We start from the raw sequence: 27,461 nt of genomic DNA on the forward strand, positions 1-27,461 counted from the left end.
TATCTAGTTCTTTGGCCTTAAGCTGTGTTTGTTTTTATTCACTTGCTTGCTGGTGCAGCACTTTGCATGTGGCTGCAAGTTGTCTGTGTGTGGCTCCTGAATGAACCATGGTCTTTGAGGAGCTCCTGAATCACATTTTCCTTTTGGCATGCTGTTATCATAAGGTGTGGTCTATAGAAATGTTGAATAGAAACTTTTACTTGTGTGTTCATGTTTGTGTGGTTCTTCCGGCCTGCTGCATGTTTCGGTCTCTTTGGTGTAGTGACGGCACCTGGGATTGTACAACGAAAAGAAAAGTCTTCCTCATCCCTCCTCCCTTCTTCTATCCATGCTTGTTTAAAGACCTTGTGAAATCGAAATTGAGCTTTGTGGTTTTTAGTCAGTGTCCATTATGTAAGTGTACTCCTAAAAGTTTTATTTATTTTAGATTATTATTATTTTTTTTTACACTATACTGTTCAAATGTTAATTGAATAAGTGTGCATGTGATTAAAAAAAGAAGAAGAAATTAATAATTTTGTTCAGCATGGATGCATCATATTGATCAAAATTGACAAAAACATTTTTGATGTTACAAAAGATTTCTATTTCAAGTAAATGCTTTCAAATGCATTATATATATTAGACATTTTAAAACAGTTACCGTTTTCAACATAATAATAAGAAATGTTTCTTGAGCAGCAAATCTGCATATTAGAATTTATGAAGGATCATGTGACACTGAAGACTGGAGGAATAATGCTGAAAATTCAGCTTAGCCATCACATAAATACATTTTTAAACATATTCTAATAGAAAAAGTTATTTAATTTTTTTTATAAACTTTCTCAATATTACTGTTTTTGCTGTATTTTTGATCAAATAAATGCAGCCTTAGGCCCCGATTAGACGCATTAGGCGCACCGCACTGCCTTTTTTGGTTGAGGTTTTTTAACCCTTGTGCTGTCTTTACTTGGGAGTCACACTGGTGGTCTTCTTAGCGGTCAAAAGAGCGGTCTTGACCGGACCCCTGAAATGCAACTTATTTTTTCAGTAGTCATTCTAATACATTTTTGTTCAATAATATTTTTCTTTTTTATTTAGCATTTTGAGAGGGTTTTGTGGTACTAATTAATATTTATGCAATAATTAATATCCATTTTTCCCATAGAAAATATATATATATATTTTAATTATTAATAATAAAAATTAAATCATGCTGTATTTCAGGTTAAAAAAGAGTCTAGGCCTTTAAAATCCATTAGCGCCATCTGTTGAGAGTATAGAAAGAAAACATGTAATATCCTGGTGTGACCACTGGTTGCTTGTATAGCTCTCTATAAAGCAGCTTGTGAATTGCCTAGTTGTTTTTAGACATAATTACATATTTTTATTATGTGGAAGATTTAAATATATATTTAAACAATCTCAAAGACAATCTTTTTGTTCGAAATAGTGATTTGAAGTGCAAGTTTATGCATTATGATTACAGTCAAACCTGAACATTGTGTTAGAAACTTTTGTTCCCAATTTTTTTTTAATTCAGAATTTAATTTAAAAAAATGCAATTCATTCAATCACCCTGTGGTTCATAGGTGTGTGAGTGTGACAATTTTTTTTTACGCCACTTTACGAATCATTCCCTCAAATGTTTTTTGTGTTCACATTCCAACTGTCATAAAAGTGAACAAGTTTCGTACCATTCTGATGAAGCTTTGATTTTTAACAATTCAAAATTTAAAATTCTCCGGTCAGAAATGACGAAGACATCTCAAAAAGAGCAGTGAGCTGCGTTTTTTTTTATGTTGCTAGGCAACCCCCAAATCAGCTGTGCTCTCAGTCTACTCAAGGTAACGGTCACCACAATGGAAGGCCCACCTCTCCATTCATTCGATTGGACAATGGAAAAAAAATGCGAGGCGCCCAGGGCGCATAAACAATGCAAAACGTTCACTTCCGATAGAAAACCATTTAAAAAAGGTGCCCTCTCACTGCAAAAAAAAACGCGTTCTGTCTTATCGGGGGCCTTAGTGAGCACGAGAGATTTTTTTCAAAAACATAAAAAAATGTATTCAAACTTTTGAACAGTAGTGTAACTACTAAGTAAGTCTATTGGCTGTTCAAAGTAAAGGTACGAGCCCTTTGATATGTTCCTAGACTCACTTCCTGTTTCAACAGGAAATACTTCAACACGTGAAAAAAACACAAGGTCTTTAACAACCCCATATTGTTATGCTATTTGAAAGTGATCAATATGACTACCTCTTTCCTTACCCAGAATTCCCTAGCTACCCACACGAGGTGTCTCGGGAGCAGCAGCAAGCAGGTGCTGTCATTGGTGGAGCTGTTGTTTGTGGCACAGTGCTGTTGGCTGCCATTACGCTCCTGGTAGTGTTTTTCTATCGTCGGAGATGCACATTTAAAGGAAATTACAGTACGAAGAAACAAATCCTTGGAAATGGCTACAGCAAGGCTGGCAGCGTGCCGCCACACCCCTCACTACCTCACAGTCTGACCTTCTCTGAAGAATCAGGTGAAGAGAAGAAGCTGGGTCTTTACAGAGGCTCCAGTATCTTAGGAGGAAGCGCTCCGGGGTTTCACAACTGCAATGACAGCAGGATGAAAGCCTACTGCACGGGACTGATCGAGGACCATGAGAGATGCGGCTGTAATGAGCAGACTTATTTTTACGAGTATGGATCTGAGGTGGAGGTCTCAGTGGACATGGTTCCTCAGATGGACGGCTCTGTCATCTCTAAAGAAGAGTGGTATGTGTAGAGTTCAAAACGTTCTTCTTCTCAGCATGGCCCTTTTTTGCTATCTTCCTCTTCTTTGCCATCTCCTTCCTTTTGAAGAAGGCTCTGGGATCCAAACAGACGTTGGATTAGATTCACCTAGACAACATTGTTGGCATGAAAATCCAAAATGATGATGCTTGTTTGGAGATTGACCAATGATTGGCCATGTCGATGACTTTGCATTACATAATTTCTCTGTTTCAAAGCCTAGCATGTTGTTTATGGCAGCCATCATAATTATGCATAGTTATGTGCATGTTTCCCATTTGCATAATGTATAATTATGCTGGCTCTTGAAATAGCCAGTTTTATATAAATTCTAAATCTGCATCACAATCATAAACCAGGTTTCCCCCGACACCTCCAATATTATCCTCTGGTGACTCCCCATTTTGACTACGTCGGTAACCCCTGATGCCTAAGAATAGCTACTCTGACTAAATTGGGAAAACCAGATGCCTAAGAATAATATCCTTACTGCATAAGATGCCTAAGACAATTGCTATATTGACTGCATACAATGCCTAAGTATAGCTACATTTATTATTATTAAAATTATTTGGCTACAATTAATGACAGAATTTTCATTTTTGGGTGAACTAACCCTTTAACCCTGGACGCCTAAAAGCCCCACTCTGAGTCGGACGATGTCTCGCCTCCAATGAATACTATCACTTGGGAACAAGGTCATTAGTCTTCCACTAACCCTGTTGCACAGCAGTAACCAGACAGACTCCAGACAATTCCTTTGAATATGCTTCAGTCATGGCCAAGAGAATCTCAGACCAATTTCAGAGAGAATCCCTAGACAAAAAGAGTACAACTGTTTATAGAATAAGTGCATGGCAAAGGTGACATGATTCGTTACATAATTTTGTTTCTAATATGGTTGGTTCTTCATAAGTATAATTCTCTGTTACTAGGTAAAAGCAAATGTGGATTCCTTACTTCAGCTGGTTGCTCAAGTCACGAGGTTAAATATATTTTCAGACAGCTGTCTAGTTTTGTTTCCTTTTTCTTTATATTCAGACACACTTTGGCCCAACTGTTGGAGACATTTAGTATTCAAATGTTAATCCAGCAAGAGAAAGGAATGTTAGTTATGATTAATAAAAAAATTCCTTAACAATGTTTATGGATATAGAGAATTGTGCAGTTAGCTTAGCAACATGCTAATTTCAAGCTCTATTGAAATCAATTGTGAGTTGGGTTCTCCTGTGCGCAGTTGCTGACTATTTAGGTATCCCAAATTGGTCACTTTCCATGACATTTAGGATGTTAAAGCATTAGGTTTTGTAACAGCGTTGTTAGCTTAGCAACATGCTAACTTCAAACTCTATTGAAATCAGTTGTGAGTTGAGTTCTCCTGTGCGGAGTTTCTACTGAGGTAAGTGTCCTAAATCAGTTATTTTCAATGATGTTTAGGATGCTGACTCACTAGGTTTTGTAACAGAGCTAATGTCACTAACATACAATAGGCATTTGTCAGTACAAATGGATGTCAAGTTTGGATGAGAATACATATGTCCATTGTTTTGAGAAAGCAGTTTCGCATAGTGTTGACACAAGGGCAAGTAAAACTACTATAACCTATAAACTGTGAAAGTCTTGCACTGTGGATATAATTTTATGCATGATTCTTGGAAACTTTGCCTTGTTTTGTCAGATGTTGTGTTTTTGTTATTGAACAGAATAGTGACTTTCTGGCTGCTATAACCACAAGTTTCATATACGATACTTCTCTGCACTGCAGTAGTCAAATTCCACCTATTACGAATAAGAACACCTCAAATAAACTGGCTGTAGCTTTCAAGAGCCAGCGATTCATTGCGTGTAGATTGCTGCAATCTACAATATGAGGCCTGCTTATGAAGATGTAATATTCATGTTGTTATTTGAAATTATTTGAGATGATACAAAAATACATTTTACTATACTGTATAAGTGGTTTGAATCACTTTATGTAAAATTATTTCAAGGGAACAAACTGCTTGAATGTTACATTTGCTTTTGGTGTTGTTCAGCTAATGGACTTTTCCTAGGATGTGCTGTAAATTATTTAAAACATTGTGCTTTGTGCTAATTGTAAGAACTTGTGTTTTTACACACGTAATTTTCTTTATGTGTTGAAGTTTATTATGCCACCAAGACAAACATTTCCAGTTATACAGTGTTTGTTTTTGCTGTTCTTGTTATTTGTATTTATTGTTATTAAATCTTGTGAATTCTCGGTTGAAATAAATAAAAGCGTATATCAAGTCAGTTAATTTTTTTTAAAGAATTTTTTTTACATTTGAATGTCTTCTTTGTCTGATTATGAATAATATTTGGCTTCTGATATAAGATATGCTGGACGTTCTTTGCGGTTTGGGTCCCTTCTTTGAGGTTGGATATGGGTTTCAAGTGGAAACATTATGCTATTAGCATCTCTTTTACAGCCATTAGAGCAGCCCAGGACTAATCTCCTTTTTTCTAGTTGGTATTGACATCATTGTTGTTTTATATACACAATGACCTAAGTGAAAGCTTACATGAATGCCTTCCATTGCAGCCCCGTTTGTTATTATGAGTTTGCACAAAAGAAGGGCATGTAAGCTAATGTGAGCCGGATGTGTGTGGGTTTTTCTCACCAACACAAAACAATAGGACTTGAGCCGAACAAAAGAGCTATTCTCGTTAATGTTAGAGCAGAACATGTTTCAGAGGCATGTCACGTTTGAGTACTTAAGTACTATCCGATTATTAAAAAGTCAGTGACCGTGATTATGTGTTATGTAGTGTATACACCGATCAGGCATAACATTATGTCCTAATATTGTGTTGGTCCCCCTTTTGCTGCCAAAACAGCCCTGACCTGTCGAGGCATGGACTCCACCTGAAGGTGTGCTGTGGTATCTGGCACCAAGATGTTAGCAGCAGATCATTTAAGTCCTGAAAGATGTGAGGTGGGGGCATCCATGGTTAGGGCTTGTTTGTTCAGCACATCCCACAGATGCTCGATTGGATTTAGATCTGGGGAATTTGGAGGCAATATCAAGACCTCAAACTCATTGTTGTTGTGCTCCTCAAACCATTTTTGCTTTGTGGCAGGGCACATTATCCTGTGAAAGAGGCCACAGCCACCAGGAAATACCGTTTCCATGAAAGTGTGTATATAGTCTGCAACAATGCTTAGGTAGGTGGTACATGTCAAAGTAACATCCACATGGATGGCAGGACCCAAGGTTTCCCAGCAGAACATTGCCCAAAGCATCACATCACACTGCCTCCGCCGGCTTGCCTTCTTCCCATAGTCCATCCTGGTGCCATGTCTTCCCCAGGTAAGCGACGCATACGCACCCACCCAGCCATCCATGTGATGTAAAAGAAGACGTGATTCATTAGACCAGGCCACCTTCTTCCATTGCTCCGTGGTGCAGCCCCATACGCAACAAACTGCAATGTACTGAGTATCCTGTCACCCATGACCCTGTCACCAGTTCACCACTGTTCCTTCCTTGGACCACTTTTGATAGATACTGACCACTGCAGACCAGGAACACCCCACAAGAGCTGCAGTTTTGGAGATGCTCTGTCGTCTAGCCATCACACTTTGGCCTTTGTTCCTGCTTCTAACACATCAAATTTGAGGACAAAATGTTCACTTGCTGCCTAATATATCCCACCCACTAACAGGTGCCGTGATGAAGAGATAATCAGTGTTATTCACCTCACCATAATGTTATAATGTTATGCCTGATCGGTGTATATGGTTGAATTAGGAAGGAGATGGCCAATACTTATTTTTCCTGCAGAGAAACCCCAGTCACTGAGCGCTGCAGAGAGGGTGATGGGTGTCCTTGGATGGGTGATTGCACTGGGCATCATCCTCTGTATAGCTGGAATAATATATTTGGTCAACAAACAGCAGCGGCACAAACACGCAGGGTCAGACAATGATTCGTAAGTATTCAACTCAAAATGCAACATTTATAAGGATACCTGTTCCAAACTGCCAGACTTTACATTGAAGCCTTTGTAATTATTTTATTAACCCAGTTTTATATATATATATATATATATATATATATATATATATATATATATATATATATATATATATATATATATATATATATATATATATATATATATATATATATATATATATATATATATATATATATATATATATATATATATATATATAGTGTGTTAGCATATTATAAAAATTAAATAAACATATTTATTTATATATACATATATATATATATATATATATATATATATATATATATATATATATATATATATATATATATATATATATAACGATATAATGATAATGAAAAATATTAAATGTTTATATATATATATATATATATATATATATATATATATATATATATATGTGTGTGTGTGTATAATTATTATTATTATTATCATTATTATTATTATTGTTGTTATCGTTATATGTATACACACATATATTCATACACGCTCTTTCACATTATTAGAAAATGAATTATGCCTAAGCAAAACATTTTTATATTACTCATTTATAACAAATTTTATAGGTAAAGAGTAGAGCCTCTAGTTGTTTTATGGAACTGTTTTAGTTAAGACCCTCTATATCTTCCTCTCTATTATTGCAGGAATTGTTCTTCCCCTGCCCACAAAAAGCCTTCCTCGTCTAAAAAGAAGGCAGCTGATGACTTCCAGGTAAGAGAGCACTCAGTAAAGCCACAGAAACAGCAGTACTCGGTCCATTTTATCAGATGAAAAGAAGCACTAATGCACCATGGTCTGACTACCGACCTGAATAGAGGTACTGAGGCTTTAATGATAAACCTGAATTGCCTTTGGCCTCAGCCTTAGTGAGTAGAGAGCGCCTCCTACTGGAGAAGAGAACAAACATGCTGTTACTTCCTCCCTGCTGAGTCTTAATACCTCTCACAAGAGGTGTATGTTTTAGCTGTAACTCTGAATAAACTCTGTAAGAACTTTGCCACTTTTTAAACATTTATGTATTCTGATTTGGACAAAAATGGTCCAGGTTTGAGCGTGTCAGCATCAGCATGCGTAATATCAGGGTGACGGTGTCAGCCGTGTGCCTGAGCGCTCTCATTAAATATACACAGCGCTCTTTCTCTCTTTCTCTCTATCTGACCTTGTATCTTTGTTCCCACAGAGCCCCGGGAGGTTCTACGATGAGCTCCCAAACACGGCAGACTACGTGAGTTACCGTTTGGCATGTAACAAAGAGGATTATTTGGAGCAGCACTCTCCTCCCATTCAACCTCCACTGACCTTCCTGCCCCAAAACCCCTACACTCAGCACAGCAACCAGACCGCCATATTCACATACCCCACACCCCCCGGCCCCATCTCCTCATACACCTTCCCGAAAGAGCAGTACGTATGAATACATATGCGACCTCTCTCTCTCTTTCTGTCTTTATTAAGCTGTTTTGGCCATTGTGTACTTTTTTGTATTGTGTTCTTTCTGGAAACATTAAAAAAAAAAAAAAATTTTTTTTTACTTAAGCACAATTGGATTTGCATGTATATTTTCAATTTTAGTAATACTATTGCTTAGATTTAATCTACAAATAATTACAGATTAAAGCATCAGAGTAGATTCTGATTCTATGTACAGAATAAATTCTCATTGTTTTAAAGTAGGTCGGTGGTCCGTACACCCCATTTACAACAGGCCCGTATTGTTTATTGTATTCTGTGCAGTCATGCATCACTCTATTGTTTTATGTCATTTGGGATTTTCACTGTATTTGTTTAATTTCTGAACAGGTTTACCTAGTTCTACCTAGCTAAATTTTACAGTCTTTAAATATATTTATATATAAATTTTGAATAAACATTATATTTATTATTTTCAATCCTAATTATTTTTACTTATTTTATATTAAAATTGGTATTTTTGCAGCTTTCGTGATAATAAAACTAAAGTCAATCACATGATCTATGACCAATACTTTACAAAATAGTCTTTTTTTTTGTTTGTGCATCTTTAAACATTATATGCTGTATGTCTGTATGTGTATGTATGTATGTATGTGTATATATATATATACACACTGCCCGCCAAAAAAAAAAGTTGCTTGGATTTAAATAGGCAAATCCTTAAGAGTCAATGATTGGATCATTATTGCAGTGATTTTTATGTTTCTAGCATGTTATATGTTTGGCAACAGTTCTTCAATGTCAAGATTGTCAATCTCAAACTGTGAAAGAATAGTTGGGAGGGTGCATTTTCACATGAATTGGCACCTCCGAGTCCAGACCTTAACCTCTTAAGCTCTGGGACCATTTTTGGGATTTCCGCCTGGATTTGGCCTACCTAAATTGAAAAGCTTCCCATACCCACATACAGTGGTCTAAATTCAAAATTTTGAATTTTGAAAATTACATAAAAAATGTCATATTCCTCCATTCAGATTCATTTGAATAAATCTTGCATTTCCAGTATTTTCTGGTATTTAGTGGAAACAGCCAAAACTGTCTGCAGGGTGCTAGAACACACAGGGCCTGAGATATACACTTTCAAATTTGAATTTATAGCATCTTTTTTTTTTTTGGGGGGGGGGGGGGGGGGGGGTATTACAGCTCAGACAACATATACTTACATGTTTATCACTTTTAGCAGTGTTTTATGTAACTTCAAAGGGTTTCCTGTAAAATGACACCAACATTTTTAATTTAGACCACTGTATGTGTGCATGGGAAGCTTTTCAATTTGGAGAGGCCAAATCCCGGCGGAAATGGTACCAGAGTAATTTAGTGTAAATAAGTTACTTGTGTAAAACAAATGCCAAAGTGATGCATATCTTTTGAAAGTAGAGACTCTAAGCTTTCAAATGGTACCACATATGATCCACAGGCATTTAAAATTGAAAGTATATACATGATGATGTCATTCCGGACCGGGGACTGGTCTGTAGAGTTTAAGTGGTTTTAAATTTATTGAAAGTCTTTGGGATGTGCTGGAGGAGACTTGACAGAGTGCTTGACTCTTGCATTGCCAATACATGATATTGACCAAAAATGAATGCACCTCTTGATGAAAATAAATGCTGTGATGTTATTTCCATCATGCCAATTCATGTGTGAAAATGATACTTCATGCTCCCTCCCAACCATTCTTTCACAGTTTGAGCCTGATGAACCTTGACATTGTCATCCTGGAATATGCCCATAATGTGTCTTCCTACATGGTTGTTTAAGAAATGAAAAGCTACACCCTCCATCAGTTAGGGTAAGAAATAAATGTTGCCAAACATAAAACATGCTAGAAACATTACAATAACTGCAATAATGATCCAATCATTGCTCTTAAGGATTTGTATATAAAAAACACGAGGTGTGTGTGTGTGTGTGTGTGTGTGTGTGTGTTGTGTGTGTTGTGTGTGTGTGTGTGTGTGTGTGTGTGTGTGTGTGTGTGTGTGTGTGTGTGTGTGTGTGTGTGTGTGTGTGTGTGTGTGTGTGTGTGTGTGTGTGTGTGTGTGTGTGTGTGTGTGTGTGTGTGTGTGTGTGTGTGTGTGTGTGTGTGTGTGTGTGTGTGTGTGTGTGTGTGTGTGTGTGTGTGTTGTTTTTTGCACACCAGCATATTCCAGGAAGTATTTATGTTGAACTGTGAATCTCTTTGGTCATTTGTCCTTTATTATTGTTTACATTACACTTTGTGACATTCATGCACAATGGTACATGAAAAGCTATTTCATCCACTGCAATTTTAATACCTGCATAAAGAGTATTTATATAGTGTATGGGTATGACGCAGTGTGCAGAAATGTGATGCATTATGTATTTGTGTGTTGTTATAGTGACCGGCTGGTATTGAATAAGTTAAGGACGTTAATGATGTAAATATATGTTTTAACCACTTGTGATTTTTTTTCTCTTTTCTACTAATAAATAAACAAACATTGGATTCAATTTAAATGTTGTTTGGTTTTAGTATGGCTGATTATATCTGATAATTTTTAATATTTTCTTGATATGATGATGCAATGCAATGAGTGATGAGTAAGTGATTGTGATTACACAAGATTTATAATAAAAATAATAATCTGATTAAACCTACTTACAGATTGCATTAAATATATATACATGACATACTGTTTGCCATCTGGCGTGAACATGACAGATCACAGCTGGTTCTGTCTGGTTACAGAACTGATTTGCACTAATCACATAACTCAGATTAGGAACAATTTGCATGTGTCAGGATTGGAGCAGCTGTAAACCAACTGTCTCTCTTGTGTTCTTCAGACCAATACTACTTGTATCAGAACCTCAGTGGTTACAAAAAAGTATGAGACACTTTTGAGTTTTTGAATGTATTGTATAACGAAATATAATTATTCACAATGGTTATGCAATATCTATATATCACCATTTTCATTGGCATCTGTGTATTTGGGTTGTGCTCTCTGTCCCGGTGTGTTTGTCCACTTTACATGGAAGTGTAACATGAGAAACTCATGAATGAATGTAGGGAGGCACGCAAAGTTTCCTTTGCTTGGCTGAGCTGTCATGGATGGAAACACACACACACACACACACACGTTGGTGCAACTACATTATGAGAACATTTCATAGGCGTAATGGTTTTTATACTGTACAAACTGTACATTATATCCCTCTACACTACCCCTACCCCTAAACCTACCCATCACAGAAAACATTCTGCATTTTTAAATTTTTTATAAAACATTTAGTATGTTTTTAAAGCTATTTTAACTATGAAGACATATGAAATGTCCTCATAATAAACCCTGTTTACGTTGTAATAACTGTTAATACCCATGTCATTATACAAATTCGTGTCCTCATAAATCACATAAACAAGCACACACACACACACACACACACACACACACACACACACACACACACACACACACACACACACACAGTCAGTCAGTGTATAATTCTGACCTCAAACCCAGGGAGGGGATGAGCTCATAAGAGCAGGGACCTGTGATTAAAGTGCATCTCCTCAGGCTGTGAACCTGGCAACTAACCCTAGAATCCAAATATATACATAAAAAAATGAATTGTGCATTAGACACGGCCTACCTTTATATGCAGCTTGCATTAAAACACTTCTGTAGTTAGGCATGGACTGCATGGATGGGTAAAAAATCCAAACTAATGGTAAATATGTATTTTGGTGAAAATGTATTCATAATCTAAAATTGTATCAATTAACTAATGCTGTCAGGCATATTTAATATTAGCAGATTTTTTATTATTATTATTTATATAAGAAAATAAATCATTGTGTTGGAACTCAGCATGTATCAGAGGTTTTTTCTTTCTCACTGTGGGTGATGGAATGCAAGAACGGCCATCCATCCCGCCACCCTTAATAATAGATGAGACACAGCTATCATTGTGTCATCCTAAACCTTTCTACTCTAGTCTGCTGTATTCTTGTACATGGAGGGGAAGGTCTGTGAATTATTCAAGCCAAATCAGTTTAGAGAGACTCAGTTGCCTCTTTCTCTCATTGAGCTTGTGGACTTCGGCTGTAATCATAAGCTCGGAGAGGACACATCATATATTCATTGGATATTTCTCTTTTTTTTTCTTTTTTTGGAGACAGCGGTTGTGCTTTTTTACATATTAGTCAAGGCATTGGGCATGAGATCATGGCACCATGGTTCAAAGAGTTTTAGGGGTGCCTTTTATCTGTCTGACTGTTTTATTTGTACCCCTCCTCCTTCAAGGTAAGAAAATCAACAACCATTTTCAATATTTTTTAATATTCGGTGCCAACGCCAGTGTCAACTAATACTTTGAATCATACATTTGTCAGCTGCTCCATTTGATTAGAAGTATTTGTTTTCTTGTTCAGACTCTGATTTGTATGTATGTGTTTGTACCCTTAGTAACTTTATCAATGCTAATCATATTTTGGATCACTACAACCTTTAAAATGTTTTGTGTGCTCTCTTAGGCGTAGAGATCTTGGACCCGGGGCAAGTGGTATACCATGAGACCAAGACCGATGGCGTGGTGGGACGTGGAGTGATCTTGGAGTGTGGCCCCACCTTACCCGATGTCTACATCTGGGGCTTCACCGAACCGGGCACAGACACCATCCGTGCTGTGGTGTACAACTTTGGGAAGGGTCCAAAAGTACAGAAATTAGCCAGTGACTTGGGTAATCTGACAGTAATAAGCAACAGCGCCTCTCTGTCCATTGAGAAGCTTCTTCTGGCTGCGGAAGGAGTGTATACCTGCCAGGCACTGTATGATACCCCGGACGGAGCCAGGCTGTATTACTACTATGTATTTCTGCATGTTCTAGGTCAGTGGTAATCAATGGTTGTCTAAGTACTGATCTGAACAATGGCTGACCAAGTTCAAGGTTTATTTAGATTGCTCTTGGAAGTTACCATCATATGTTACTGGTATGCCCAAAAGTCTTCTAGTGTAGACATAAATTGTTGTTATATTGTTAATACCAAGGAATTTTGACTAAAGAAGTCTTGTGATTAACTAGTATTTAAGCTAGTTAAGTAAACTTTGACTATTAATATGGATGGTTTGTTACTATGTACTAAAGTAATAAATTAATACATTAATATATGTAATTTCCAACAGAAAAAAAGGAAACAAAGAAAAGCTTACTTGTTTATTCTCTAGGTTGTGCTAGTAATGTTATTATTTTACAGCCACTCTTTCATGATCTATCAGTAATGAGGTTCCATTTTGTAATGACTTTAACAGTGCCAGTTACCAACCCTTACATTGTGATGAGCGATTCTTCGCCAGTGGAGGGCACGTTAATGACCATGCGCTGTGGGCTGGAGAATGGCACTGGGCCTATTAATTACATATGGGAGCAGGAGAGCCGGGAAGGCCAGTTCACAACTATGGCCAAGATCCATGACAACAACCGATTCAATGTCACCGAGGTCAACCGCAATCACACTGGATGGTACCGGTGTATTGCCAGCAACCAGGTCAACCAGCAGCGCAGTGACCGAGTCTGGCTTGACATCATTTGTAAGAGACTCCCAAGCACTCTTTGAAATAAACTAGACGGTTTGGTGCATCATATAATTTAAGTGTGTGATACGAAGAGAATTTTAAAAAGAATCTGCTGTCTCTTTTCCAGTTGGTCCAGACCAACCTCAGATCGATGTCACCCCCTACTCAGTGACAGAGCGAGGTTATTCCGCCCTGGAAAAAGAGACGGTTTCCCTCCTGTGTCAAGCTTCTTCTAATCCCCCCAGTCAGTATGTCTGGTTCTACAACAACACCCAGATGTACACGGGTCCGCAGTACACCATCACCAAGGTCCTACGCATGCACACGGGCCACTATGCATGCCTGGCTCAGAACACTTACCTCAACACCCGCTCCAGGAAAACCATCACCCTCACCGTCTACTGTGAGTGCTCCCACACACCCCTGCCTGGATTCTGGTGGCCATCTTTGCTGTTTCTTCCACCTGTCCTGATAGAGTTCTACAGCTTCTTCAAGTTTGCTTCTGAGATTTCTTACCTCTGCTTCCTCTTACATCTTCTCCATTACACAAACATGCTCACACGAACATACAGACAGTTACGTAAACAAAGGTGTCAGGATTCCAGAGTGGCTGATTGTGGACGTGCATCTGGCGGAGGTGAAGGACATTTCTGAGAGCTGAAGGTATACAGCAGGTGTGATTGTTTCTGTGCTATGACAAGACGAGAAAGGCCAAAAAGCCTTGTTTTGTTTTGTCATAACACCTCAATCCCCCCTTCATGCCTTGAATGTACATCTGTTCTTGACTTACCAGGGTGCTAACAACCACACAGATACTGTATACTAACACAGCAACACCTTCTCATGATATGTCTTAAAGTTTGGCTCAGTTGAAACAGGAATGATAAAAGCAAATCCTAATCGGTGATGTTTTTATGCAGATACCAATCCAATATTTCGTTACTCTTGAACCTTCTAGAAGTTGACTACCCCTTACTTCTATCTAGATAAATAATGGACATCTAATCCGACTTCTTCATTCGGCTCGAATTCAGGAGCACTTCTCTGCCTCTATCAGTTTCCAAAATTGGCCCAAATTACCCCGGATCCATTTCACTGCCCTGTGTTACACAATGGTTTTGTTCCCACAGATCCTCCAGATGGCGCTCCAACATGCTCGATCCTACCAGTAAACAATTACACTGACCTGGCCCTCCGCTGTACCTGGGAGGGTGGTATCCCTGCAGCCACTTTGAGATGGAGCCCCTATGTGTTTGGAGAACAGAGCGAGGGGCTCACAAACATCACCAAGATTCAGAAAGGTGTAGGGACTGCAAACAACACGGTGTTCATCTGTCAAGGCACACACATCGCATCAAACGAAATCAAGAGCTGCAATGCCAGAACTTGTAAGTGTAAAACTAACAGCACCTAGACCACGTTGAGATGAACGAAAGGTCAGTAAATCATTTGTACATACTCTTGATCCCAGGGATGCCCTCCGGGGAGCCAAAGTGTTCTGCGTATGCAACTCGAAACAACGAATACCTAATGCTGTCCTGCTCCTGGGAGGGTGGGTTCCCTCGAGCCCTGGTGTGGTGGGCCTCCAGCTCAGGGGACATGCAAGGCACGTCTGAGGAGAATGCCAATATCCTGGTTCTGCGGTCAAGTGCTATGTACAGTGGCAAGGCCTTTATATGCCATGCAAAACATCCATTGACTATGGGGACCAAACAGTGTACTTTAAAGCTGGGTAAGAAAGAGTCAATCATTATTTTCAGCACTCTTTTAAAACAGTAAAATAATTTAATTCCATTTAAAACTGTCCTTTCTTACTGTTTTCAGAGGCACCAGTCCTAGTGACCCAGCGCAGTATGATGACCGTCTATGAGGGTAGTGATGTCCAGCTCACCTGTATCTTGAGTAGAAACTACCCTGTTACCGAGATCACCTGGTACAACAACCTGAAACAGCATGTGAATGAGATTCCTAAGAAGTACGTCCTGGAGCGGGCTGCTGCCTGGACCAACTTGACCGTGCGGGAAACGGACAGCTATACAGACAGCGGCGAGTACTGGTGTTCGGCTACCAATGCCGTTGGAGGGGCAGAGATTCCCATTATGCTGATGGTGAAGAGTAAGCAAGTCTTTAAATATTGTACTGACTTTATACTTGATATACATTACTTACAATACTCTGATACACTACTAAGTACATATGCACATGGAAGGAGACTACTGTATCAATCTCAACTCCAGTAGCTCATTAACTGGTTGTTATACTTTTTTTTTCCCATTTCAGGGTATCCAATGCCCCCAAATATAAGCATCAGTAGGATCATTTACAACAGTCGTCAACTGACAGATGTTGACCTGGAGTGGCAGCTCCAGACTGATGGTGACCTCACCGGTTTCTTTATAGAACGCCAGAGGCTCCCTGAACCTGTGAAGAAAAGAAACGGTGATCTTCCCTGGCAGAAATTGGTAGATCTCGAGCCTGATTCCCGAAGCTACCAAGTCAACAATCTGGATCCCACAGGAATCTATGCATTTCGTATTACTGCCATCAACCATCGCACCATCGGAAACCCTTCAGAGATAAAGATCCCAGGTGAGAACACTTACAAGGTACATTGAAAATATGATCATCAATGCACATATAAACATGAATTCCATCAAAATGTTGGCGGGTTTTTTTTTGCAAAAGCGTTTTTGTTGGGATTTTTGAAAATGTTATCACTACTGAAAATCTAATGCCGTTGTTTTTTGTTTTGTTGTCCATTCAGGTGAAATGCACACTTGACCACTTCCATACCCACACATCTCCACCCTTCTATCCCTTTCCTCTTACATGATCTGCCTGTTAACTTACCCTTTGACCTTTCCTGACATTACTTTTGTCTATTCACCTCATTGTCTGATAACTTACCTCTAAAAAAAAGTGTATGATCATATATGCTAATGATGCTAAAACAACTAGTTAACCCAAGTGAATGTTTAAGCTTATTCCCAAAAACCAGTAACATACATTACAAGTGATATTATGGTGTAAGAGCTCTTATAATCCTCGGATTGCCACGGTACACTATGCAATTGTGACACTGATATTGTGAAGCTGATATAGGTATGCTGTCTTCCAGCCGAACCTCCCTTCAATGCCTACCCAGCTGTGATTGGGGCAGCCATCGGGGGCATGATCATAGCCACAATAATCACTGTACTGCTCTTCTTGTATGTGGTACGGAACCGCAACAATAACCCACGTGAGTTACACATCCTTAATGTTTAAAGAAATCCGATAACACTAGCATGGCTGTATGCTAATACCATTTTTACACTTTACAGGGCTTCATGACTTGATATTTGGAAGGTATGTTTTAATAATTGACATTCTACAGTTATGTGATTGCTCTTTACCATTTATTTACTACTTTACTACTATTTGCGTGTTTCAGGCAGAATAGCCAGTCTAGAGAGAACATTAACTTCCCTGAGGATGAGGTTCCTGGAACAGCAGAGAAGGAGAGAGATACAGAACAACCAAGCCCATCAACTAGTACAGGTACCTCACGCCTTTGACACATTCAACTCGTACAAAAAAACTAAATAAAAGACAATTACAACCATTTATGTTCACTTCAGTAATGAAAAATAAATGTCTCTTACAGCATCAATGGCACTGCCAAGGCCAACCGCAACACCTACAAACCTTCCCCCTGACGAGGAGCCAGTCAACGTAACTATTACGGTCATGGCCTCAAGCTGAAGACAAGGCTGATCATAACCATGTTTCTTACCATAAATTTACTACTAATTTTATAAGATCAACTTGCAAATGTCTCCAATTTAGATAACATCTATAACCGATATTAGCAAGCTAAATGGTTTTGGTATGACTTAAACACAAGCAAATTTTGTTAATTAACAGCAGGATTGTTATATTTTTATTCTGCATGTACCACTTGTTTCTGAATGTAATACAAAGCACTTTTTCAGCAATCCTAGACCAGTACAGACTGAATGCATTCACCTTTCATGTGTCTATTTACAATGAATGAACTAAACTGATTTGAACTGCTTCTGAATCACATGAGGTGTGAGGTAAACCAATTATTTAGGCAAACAACAATGTGATATTTTTGAATGAATTGTCTTTGTAAGCAAAATGCACTTATTTCTGAACTCAGCATTTAATAAAATGAAGGCTGAACATGACTGGAATTGAATTTGTTTCTTACAGACAATAAACTGTCTAAACAGGTTTCACCATGGTCATGTTCTTTACACGTTCAGTTTCAGAAATCAAACCCTCTTCTTCACAGTAACGGAACACAAACTAACAGATTAACTAAACTTGACAGTTTCTCCTCACTGCTTTACTCACTGACAAGAGAAAAATACATATACAACTACAAACATACAAATCCAAACACGTTCAACAATCATAAAACAACTTAGTGCGTGTGTGTACGCATGTGTGAATGCAGACTTTGCTTGTTAAAATGTGGACACACATCAATTCAAAGGCAAAACCTTTTGGTTACTAATAATGTCAGACAGCTTCAGTTTCAGTTTCAGGAATATTCTCTTGAATTCCAAACCGTCACCCTAGAATACAAGAGAACAGTTTTGAGAAGACTTTTTACTTTACTATTCCAAAAAATTGTTTTTTAAAGATTCTTGATATTAGTTTTAGTTGACAAACCAGTTAATTTAATAGAATCATCATAGTGAGGTTCATGAAATTAATAAGCCATAAATGACAACATAAAAGTAATTCACTGATTTTGCTTACCTTTGACAGACGGAAATCTACTAAAATGCGTTCCTCCATTTCCAGGAAGTGAACTATGAAGATCAGCTTATTATTGCGGCGATCCATTGTGGACACTGTCGCCTATAAATAGAAAGAGAGAAAAACAAGAAGATCAGTGCATTATATTGTTCAAGATTTAGTGCTAAATATTTTTTTTTAAAAACTCTAATGTAACAACTGATTGTTTTGTCTGGTGACCTGATTAGTGCAGCTCTGTTTCCATGTGTGACCCATAGCAATGCAGGCATCACGGAGAGCATTGCAAGACGGCTCTGCCTTCACCGTAGTAAAGAACCTGGTCATCCTTCTCACTAACCGCTGCCATGGGTTCTGCAAAAAATAAAATAAATATTTTTAAAATATATATATAATATCATTTAATTTAATTAGTATTTATAAATGGGTAAAAAACAAATGTGAAATTATCCATGTCATAAATCAGGCAATATATTACAACAATACGAGTGACATAAAATTGAAGCACTACTATAGAATAAGAACAAACATTTTTGACAGAAATAACAGACTACATGCGCAAAAACAGTAAGTCAGCATCCTATCATTTTTATTAATTTTATAGAATAGGTTACCTGGCTGGCACCTGGTGTACCAAGCAGTTGGGTGCCCAGCAACATGTGGTCAGGACAGGTCGGCTGTGAAAAGCTGACACTGACATCAGTGTGTACTGTAACTTCCTTCTCCCACAATCCCTGCGGCTCAGGCTGAGAGCTGGAGATCTGTGCTCTGTCATCACTGAGGAAACACATAGGTAGTGATGGATGTGCCCCTTAGAATGTAATATACTATAGCATATACTAGTGAACACAATTTCTCTTCATACTAACCTGTCATTCAGCAGCCATTTGTATTAATTTGTCATACTAACCTGTTTTTTCGCCTCAGCTCTGAGTCAGTCCGATGCATCTTGGTTACTGGCATGTCACTCTGTCGTTTTACTGCTGTGATTAAAAATACAGATCCAAAAGAATCATAAAAATTCTTGAAAGACTCAAAGAGTTACTGAGCTGATGCTTGAAAGCAGTACCTGATTTGAAACTTCTGCTAAACCAGCGATGTTTTTTAATTTCAGGAATGGTTAACCTGTCCTCTGGATTATGCAGTAATATCTTGGATAGCAGACCTGACAAAGAAAATAAAACACAGATGTTAGCATTTTTAGGTGTTCTGAGGGGTTGCTTTCTGGCCCAAGTCAAAGAACACACAATTCTATGATATTCTGGTCTAAATAATACTGGATTAAATAATGCTAAGATGCTTACTCAGTGGCACAGCATCAATTTTCTTCCACGGTGTGAGGTAGATCTTCTTCTCCAACCAATCTAAATACTCCTGACAATTTTCACTCGGCTGGTCCCATGGTAACTCTAAGGAAAAATGCAGTTTATGCTAAAATCTTGACATTAAGATGCTCTCTCACACACAGAATACTGTTGTCCTACCTCCAGCTAACATTGCCGTGAGCACAATGCCACAAGCCCAAGTGTCCGCAGGTTGAGCGTGGAACGCCGAGCGTGACATCAGCTCGGGGGCAACATAGGGAAGAGTGCCACACAAACGGGCCAGTGGCCGCTCTCGGCCACGGTGGCGGAACATGGTAGCCAGTCCGAAATCAGAGATCTTCAGATTATCTGAGTGAAAATATAGATTTTAATAAAATGTTGAATAATATAAATTGTGTGCATGTATACACACGTATACAGAAAGGTGTGTAATGGATTACAATCAACCAATCAGCTGTTAAATTTAAGTACACAATTAGATAATACCAATTTAGGTCAACCAATTACCAAGCAATGCTTACTTTTGTTCAGTCTGTGGTGTAAAAGGTTGCATTAGCAATTAAAGAAAAACACTTAAGCAAAACATGGTCAGGTCAAAGTGTCTGAATAATTTTGGTCCCAAATTTGTATCAATTTTACTGGTCCACTGTATGAAGAATTATTGGGTATAATATGTCACAGTTTACTTTATTTTGCTATCCTCACTTACATAAATTAACTATAGTGTCCTGCACCCACTTTGTATTTGGTGTCTGAATAATTTTTGGTTTTACTGTATATTATATATATATATATATATATATATATATATATATTGCAGTTAACATTAACGCATGCGATTAATTCAAAATCCTTAATGCGTCATTAATGCAATTTACGTCACATAGTTAGATGATCTTAGAAGTCGGGAGTTTATCACACTGAGCATCTACAATAGTGCCAATGTAAAGAAAACCCGGCTGATTACATCAGAGATGGCAGAGAGAATAGATCCACCCTTTGCATTTTCAGTGCATTATTCATTCCAAAAACACAAGCTGTCATAGTTTTGGGATTGTTTCTGAAGAGCACGAGCCCTCACACATAGCACTGTGTGAAATACAGACTAAACGGAACGTCAAATCCCTTCGCTGTACGGCCAGGTGACACGCAAACTACATTTCTCGGCTGGATAAAGCAAACCAGCGTCTCACCAGTAAAGTTTTGATGGATGAGTATTGAATCAAGGTAAAGACAATTTCGATGACATACAGAAGTCCTACATTAGGCACGTGTGAATATGTTATATGATAGACTGATAGACTCTTGATAAACTGTATTTTGCTGTATGCACATGTATTTATGCACAGACAAATTTCAGTACATTCACACTGTTTCCACACACATTTAGGATAATAATTTTGCTTTGTCATGTGTATTTTGCTGTTTAGTAATTCTGATATTGTTTAATTTTTTTTAGGCTTTTTGTCACAGCTACTACCACTGTTATGTATATTAGAGTGACTGGAACATTGTATTACCAGAATCTGTTTTATAATGAGATTTAACACAAGACCATTTAGATGTACCTTTATCATCAAGAAGAATATTCTCAGGCTTTATGTCACGGTGTGTAATCCCAATGCTATGAAGATATTCCTGTAAATGAGAGAGATCTAGTTTCACTACAAGGCGGCTATGGAGTGAAAACTACTCACAAAACAAAGTTTTAAAATAATACAAAACTTACCACACCAGCTATTAACTGCTGAAAGAACCTGTGTGCATCCTTTTCTGGCATCCCAACATCAGGTTCTATGAGAAGGGGAGTCAAATGACATTAAGTAGAATCTTCAGTGTTCCCTCATCACAAACATTCAGACCCCACCAGATCTACATTACAGGACAAAGAAACTGATCCAGCAAAAACCAAAACATTGAATGTCCAAATCTCACCAATTCGGTCAAAGAGCTCTCCTCCGCTACAGTACTCCAAGAAGATGTACTGTGTCGTCCCCTCACTCCTGTGCCCAAAGAAGCGTACAATGTTGGGGTGTGAGAGCATCTTGCATATGCAAACCTCCTTCTTCACATTCTCTATACAATCCTTGGCTTTTGCCATGTCCACAACTTTCACTGCCACAGCCTCTTCTGTCTTTTTGTTCACCAGCAGTCGCACCCTACAATAATTTGAAGTAGTTTAATACATTTAAAAACTTCAACTGATCAGGATGGCACTAATAAAAATACACTGGTCACTTACTCTCCATACGCCCCCTCTCCAAGGGTTTGTACCACATCCCAGTCTTTAACAAAAGGCACAGACATGATCTGATCTGTGGACACAAGGCAGGATATTCTTGAGAACTAAAAGCAAAACCAGTTTTTCTCTACATAGTCAGTAATAAGCAGCCCTTGGGGGAAAATAGTTAAAAGGACACAAATTATATTCGTTTTAGGTAAATAAAAATAGTGACATACATGCTACATATGACTAGGCAAGCAACTGTAAACAACAGTAAAACGTCAACTCCGATAATCATGGGCTGTCCGATGTCAATTTTATGTTACTTTGTCAAATAAACATACCTTGTGAGTCACGTACATCAGCGTTAAAGCTGTCCCGTGTGAAGCAGGCTGTTTTCTGTTCTGTTGTTATATTTACACAGATAAGTTATCAGTCTCAACACTGCGCGTCTGTCCAAACTTTGGCGCGTTCTGGAGACGTGACATCACCGGAAGTGCTCGGAGGGGAGACATTTCAAACTAAAAGCTTAGAGCGGCTAAATTCAGGAGGGACCTTTTCATATTAACTGGATTATTTTATGATACCCTCTCGTGCTGGTGTCATTTGAATTGTATTCTAAAAAAGTTATTCTGTTCTGTTATGTAACTGCCACCATTAAAAACCTAATATACTAGAAGTAGCAGATACAAACTAAATATGAATGCGAGTAATGTTATTTTATGTGCACGTATATAGGCAAATATTATTTAAATAATATTTATCTTAAAGAATAGTGGTTTATATTAGATGTGATATTTGTAGTTTATGTGGTTGCTTTTTTTGTAAAATCTTTTAAACGCTTGAAAACTATACAAAATAAAAGCTCGCCTATCATGGTGATTTAAAAAAATTTCAGTCATAAGTTTATTGAAGTTTTTGTAATAGGACATTTAATTTTAGCTTTTAAAGGTATTTTAGGATAATTGCAAGTTGCCAATCATCATCGAATCAGCATCAAAGTAACTCAACTGTATTTGAAAGGAGGCTGGTGTCGCTTGCTGTTGTTATGGCAACATCAGTTCAGTTCCGTAAACACAACTAGACAGTTGGAGGGTCATTTCTCAAGCCAGCTAAGTCTAAGAAAAAAATTAGTTAAAAAATTACCATGTTGACAACTCACCGACGCAGGACACGGGAAATAACTGGACCTGCACATTCCGTGGCATTGGTGAGTTGTTATGTTGGCTTGACAAAATCTACACACGTGCACGCGCACGCACGCACACGCACGCACACACACACACACACACACACACAGAGATCTACTATTTATGGTGGTGATGATTATGAGACCACATTTTCCAACATTAATGGGGCCTGGTCCAATGTTGTTGTTGTTTTTTCATGGGGGATAAAAATCCCATAGACTTACATCTGGAAAGTTCAAATGTGCCAAGAGTTTTCAAACTCCTATCTTATCACTCCTATCTAATCAAGCCAACAGCGTCTTTCAAACTTTTCACTCTAGTTTCCTATTATCTTTCATAATATTTTGATCCACATTAATGAAAGATTGAAGCTAAACATGTTCTACTGTGTTAATGTACAGATTATATGTACAATATGTTTTTTTTAGACAGTCTCTTTCTCTTTTGGAAGTTTGCAGATTTGATGTACATATTATTACATTTTTTGTTAGTGTTAATGTTCAACTCAAATATGTACATTTCAGAGAGCAAGAAATCCTTTATCCAAAGACATAGACGGCCTCTTTCTGAGGAGAAGGAAACAGGAGGCGACACAGAATGAGGTGCTGGAGTTTACCAAGGATCAAGGCTCCTGTGATGTGAGAATGCGATGGGAAAGAAACACGCAGCGCAGGATAGTGTCATCCACTATTAGTAGACATCTACAGGAAGCAAGACAACAGTATCAGATAGGCATTGATGAAAAGAGGGAAAGGTTTGTTTGCAATAACCTTATAAATTATTAAGAAATAGGCTTTCACTGTAATGTAATTACTTTTTGTCTGGCTGTTTTCGACAGGCTTCGTGAGCTGCTGGAGTCAGAAGAGCAGGAACTCTTCAGGGAGATGGAGGAAAAAAAGGAGACAGTGTTGGAAAGGCAGGCTAAGATGCATGAAAGAGCCACGACTCTACGAGAGAGAAGGGAGAGCGAGAGACAGAGGCTTGTTGCTGATAAACTCGATCAACTCTTTAGGTAGAGGCTATATCATTAGTAGTTGGACCATCTTGAACTTTGATCCAAAGCTACAAGATGTTCAATCTTCCTGTGTTTTAGAGAGCAGAGTGAGGAGCTGCGCACCGTGCAAATGAAGCGCAGACAGGATGAGGTCTGCACTGAACGTGAATCTCAGATCCGTACTAAGGAGGAAGTGCGACAGATGCAACAAGAAGAAGACAGACTGTTCGCTCAGATGTGGGAGAGCGACAGGCTGGCTAAAGAGGAGCGTCATAACCAGGAGGTTCAACGCCAGAAAGAGAACAACCTCCAGCAGAAGACATTCCTGCAGACACAGATGGAAACAGCTGAGCAGCAGAGAATTCGGGCCAAGCAACTGAAGCAAGAGGAGGCCCAGTTACTGGTACTGATCATTCGATTCAATGAATCAATCAAATCAAGTTGGAATTATTATTAGGGATGCACAATATGTCTGCATGTTATTGGCCAATATTACAGATTTTTTAATTGATCTATATCTGTCGATATTAAATATTTATTTGTGTATGCTCATTTCCTCTGTTTTTACATTTAGATGACCTTAAAGGGATAGTTCACCCAAAATGTTTTATTTAATAATGCATTAAAATACTAAACCAACAAAAAATGATAGAAAACATTAATTTAAAGCAACCAAGTGAGCATTAAAACAATGAAAATTCTGTCATCATTTACTCACCCTCATTTATTTTGACAAAATTGCATTGAATTTTTAAATCTGGCATAACAATTGTACAGGGAAAAACTGCGTCATTGACTCTTGTGACAACTGTGTTCCTCAGAGAGACCAGAGGGAGATGCTTCGTCTGGAGGCAGAGAGAGGACACAGACAGAAGCTCCAAGACCAGGAGAAACGACGTAAGCAGCTGGACCTTTCACTTCGGCTGAAGATGAAGCGCCTGACACGAGATCGGCAGGATGAGCTGGCTCTGGATATGAGCATCCTGGAGCAGCTTCTGAGTGAAGAGAGAGACGAAAAGCAGGATGAGGTCCTCAAAAAGGTTAGACTTCAGCTCACAGTGTTGCCAACAAAGGTTTTGATCTTCACTTAAAGGAGTAGTTCACCCAAATATGAAATGTTCTTCACGAATAGTTGGAGCGTAAAGAGGAGCAGCACAGGTACCGGGAGTATCTAGCAGAGCAGCTGAAAGAGCAGAAACGACAAGAAGATGAGACGGAGCAACTGTTTGAATCAGAGCTCCAGCAGGCCTGGGCCCGCAGGGAGGCACAGTGGCGTCTGGAAAAGGCAGCGAGAGACCGACTCATGAAGGATGTCATGGACACTCGCCAGTTGCAGATCCAGGAGAAGTGTAAGGAAAATGCTTTAAGATCAGGCATTTTAAATAGATATATATCACTACCAGTCAAAAGTTTGGAATCAGTAAGGACACATTACAATTTATAATGTTACAAAAGATTTCAATTTCAAATAAATTAGGTTTTTGAACTTTCTCTCCATCAAAGAATCCTGAAAAAATGTATAATGGTTTCCACAAAAATGTTAAGCAGCACTGTTTTCAACATTAATGATAAAAATAAAACAATTATTACAAATCAGCATAAAATACAAAAGTAAAAAAATAAAACAGTTATTTAGAACTGTAATAATATTTCACAATATTACCATTTTTACTGTATTTCTGATCACATAAATGCAGCCTTGGTGTGCTTTTCCAAGACTATTAAAAAAAAATGTTTTTAAATTGTTAAAAAATCTATTTATATGTAATTTATTATACATAAATGTAATAATACATTTTTTTTTTAATTATTCTCTTTAGTGAACGAGAACCTGCGGAAACAGGCAGAGACTTTCAAAGAGAGAGAGGAGCTTGACCGAATCATTCAAGAGAACAAACTGCTGGATGAGGAAGAAAAGACTCAGTAGGTTCCTTTTTTTAAAAGTTGTTTAACTTAATCATACCCATACCAAAACATACAAAAATGAATAATATTTTGTTTCACAAATGTCCAGTTTAAGGGAGGCCACTCAGGAGTATCAGGCTGATTTACTGGCTCAGATGCTTCACCGCCAGCGCATTCGTGAAGCAGAACAAGCCGAGAAAGAACACGAGTTCCAGAAGGGTCTAATGTACAAGGAGCAGTACAATAAGAAGATTCAGGACATTCTTTCAAGGCCCATATCCGGCACCACAGCAGTTCATCCCTTCAGGAGACGAGAGCGCAGCAGCTCCAGCTTTGGTGGACAGGTGGCATAAATTAGAATATGATATTCTAAAAACAGTATAAGAAGAAAATGGATTAAAAAAGGAACTTTCAGTGAAGACTGAAAGTTACACGCTCGTTTCTGAATAACTTTATGCTGTGTGTGATCAGATTGTGACATTATCCCGTGTCAAAGTTTGTATTCAGACATAAATACAAGTCTGACTGGATTAGCTTGTTTTGAGGTAGATATTTGCACGTTAAAAGATTATTTCAAGATTTCAAGAAAGCAAATCATTTCAATGAATAGAATGTGAAGTGTCCTCTTTTTGCAAATTAAAGAATTACACTAGAAGACTTCCTTATACACTGCCTCTAACAGCAACCATCTAATTAAAAACAATGAGACACTGTCCACAGTTGCTATGAAACATGCACAGTACACAATACCGGGAGAGGTCAAAAGGTTAAGGTTTAAAAAGACAGTTAACACTCCAGAGTATTTCCATAATGATTTGGCAACAAGGTTTTAGACCAATAAGCTGCTGGGCTAAGTGATTAGTAGGTGAGTGGATGGGTGGTTAACTTTTGACACGGCAGATTCCACGACAGCTTGTGTATGGTAAAGAAGTTTGTCAACGCCCAATACCTTACATAGGAGTGCTATGGGTGTGGAGCAATTGGTCTGATGTCATTTCTGTCTGCTTTTTTTTCTTTCTCACTTGGCTGTTCAGACAGGTTTAACTTTTACCCAAGCCGGTTTCGAACTTTACAAAATTCTCAGAATTCTACGCAAACTACACTTTAAAGCATGACATGAGGAATATACAATATCGGAATAATTCAGAGCTCTGATGATCATTGTGTCTGTGGATATTGGCACAATTTTTAAGAGAAGAAGATGCGTGAACATGAGCTTTATGTCAAGGTAAGTCAGGCACAGCTACTCAATCATTTTAGATTTCCTTATCA

General features: G+C 38.2%; 4 protein-coding genes across 5 annotated transcripts in view; 3 read left to right on the top strand and 1 right to left on the bottom strand.

The window, feature by feature from the left end:
- Positions 1-8,273, top strand: part of nectin1a (nectin cell adhesion molecule 1a) — a 26,870-nt gene extending 18,597 nt beyond the window's left edge. Inside the window, exons 6-8 of one of the 2 annotated variants that reach the window (XM_079834273.1) lie at positions 6,572-6,719; positions 7,412-7,478; positions 7,948-8,273. In XM_079834273.1, coding sequence (XP_079690399.1) covers positions 6,572-6,719; positions 7,412-7,478; positions 7,948-8,181 — 449 coding nt within the window. In that variant the 3' untranslated portion in view covers positions 8,182-8,273. Of the gene's footprint in view, positions 1-2,257; positions 5,042-6,571; positions 6,720-7,411; positions 7,479-7,947 lie in introns of those variants that run through there. The other variant, XM_079834272.1, reaches the window with a different exon arrangement.
- Positions 8,274-12,441: 4,168 nt separating this feature from the next.
- vsig10l2 (V-set and immunoglobulin domain containing 10 like 2) lies at positions 12,442-18,020 on the top strand (the record flags this gene model as incomplete). Its single annotated transcript, XM_079834270.1, has 12 exons — positions 12,442-12,511; positions 12,742-13,095; positions 13,518-13,796; positions 13,909-14,184; positions 14,912-15,169; positions 15,253-15,513; positions 15,606-15,896; positions 16,062-16,370; positions 16,900-17,022; positions 17,105-17,129; positions 17,215-17,321; positions 17,428-18,020. The coding sequence occupies 12 exons, from the start codon at positions 12,442-12,444 to the stop codon at positions 17,523-17,525; spliced, it is 2,451 nt and encodes an 816-aa protein (XP_079690396.1). The 3' UTR covers positions 17,526-18,020.
- Positions 17,679-22,600, bottom strand: chek1 (checkpoint kinase 1). The gene is made up of 13 exons (XM_079834274.1): positions 22,445-22,600; positions 22,119-22,191; positions 21,812-22,035; positions 21,606-21,670; positions 21,445-21,514; positions 20,036-20,224; positions 19,856-19,960; positions 19,621-19,716; positions 19,462-19,534; positions 19,166-19,328; positions 18,774-18,905; positions 18,555-18,656; positions 17,679-18,367 (listed from the first exon to the last, which is right to left on the bottom strand). Exons 2-13 carry the CDS (start codon positions 22,181-22,183, stop codon positions 18,275-18,277), a joined length of 1,377 nt encoding a protein of 458 aa, XP_079690400.1. The 5' UTR covers positions 22,184-22,191; positions 22,445-22,600; the 3' UTR covers positions 17,679-18,274.
- A 559-nt stretch (positions 22,601-23,159) lies between these two features.
- Positions 23,160-26,842, top strand: cfap53 (cilia and flagella associated protein 53). Its single transcript, XM_079834271.1, has 8 exons — positions 23,160-23,310; positions 23,815-24,044; positions 24,129-24,302; positions 24,384-24,687; positions 25,106-25,324; positions 25,417-25,633; positions 26,105-26,207; positions 26,299-26,842. The coding sequence occupies exons 1-8, from the start codon at positions 23,248-23,250 to the stop codon at positions 26,540-26,542; spliced, it is 1,554 nt and encodes a 517-aa protein (XP_079690397.1). The 5' UTR covers positions 23,160-23,247; the 3' UTR covers positions 26,543-26,842.
- Positions 26,843-27,461: the final 619 nt, after the last annotated feature.

This window comes from Gobio gobio, assembly GCF_949357685.1.
Source record: "Gobio gobio genome assembly, chromosome: 14".
Taxonomy (NCBI): Eukaryota; Metazoa; Chordata; class Actinopteri; order Cypriniformes; family Gobionidae; genus Gobio; species Gobio gobio.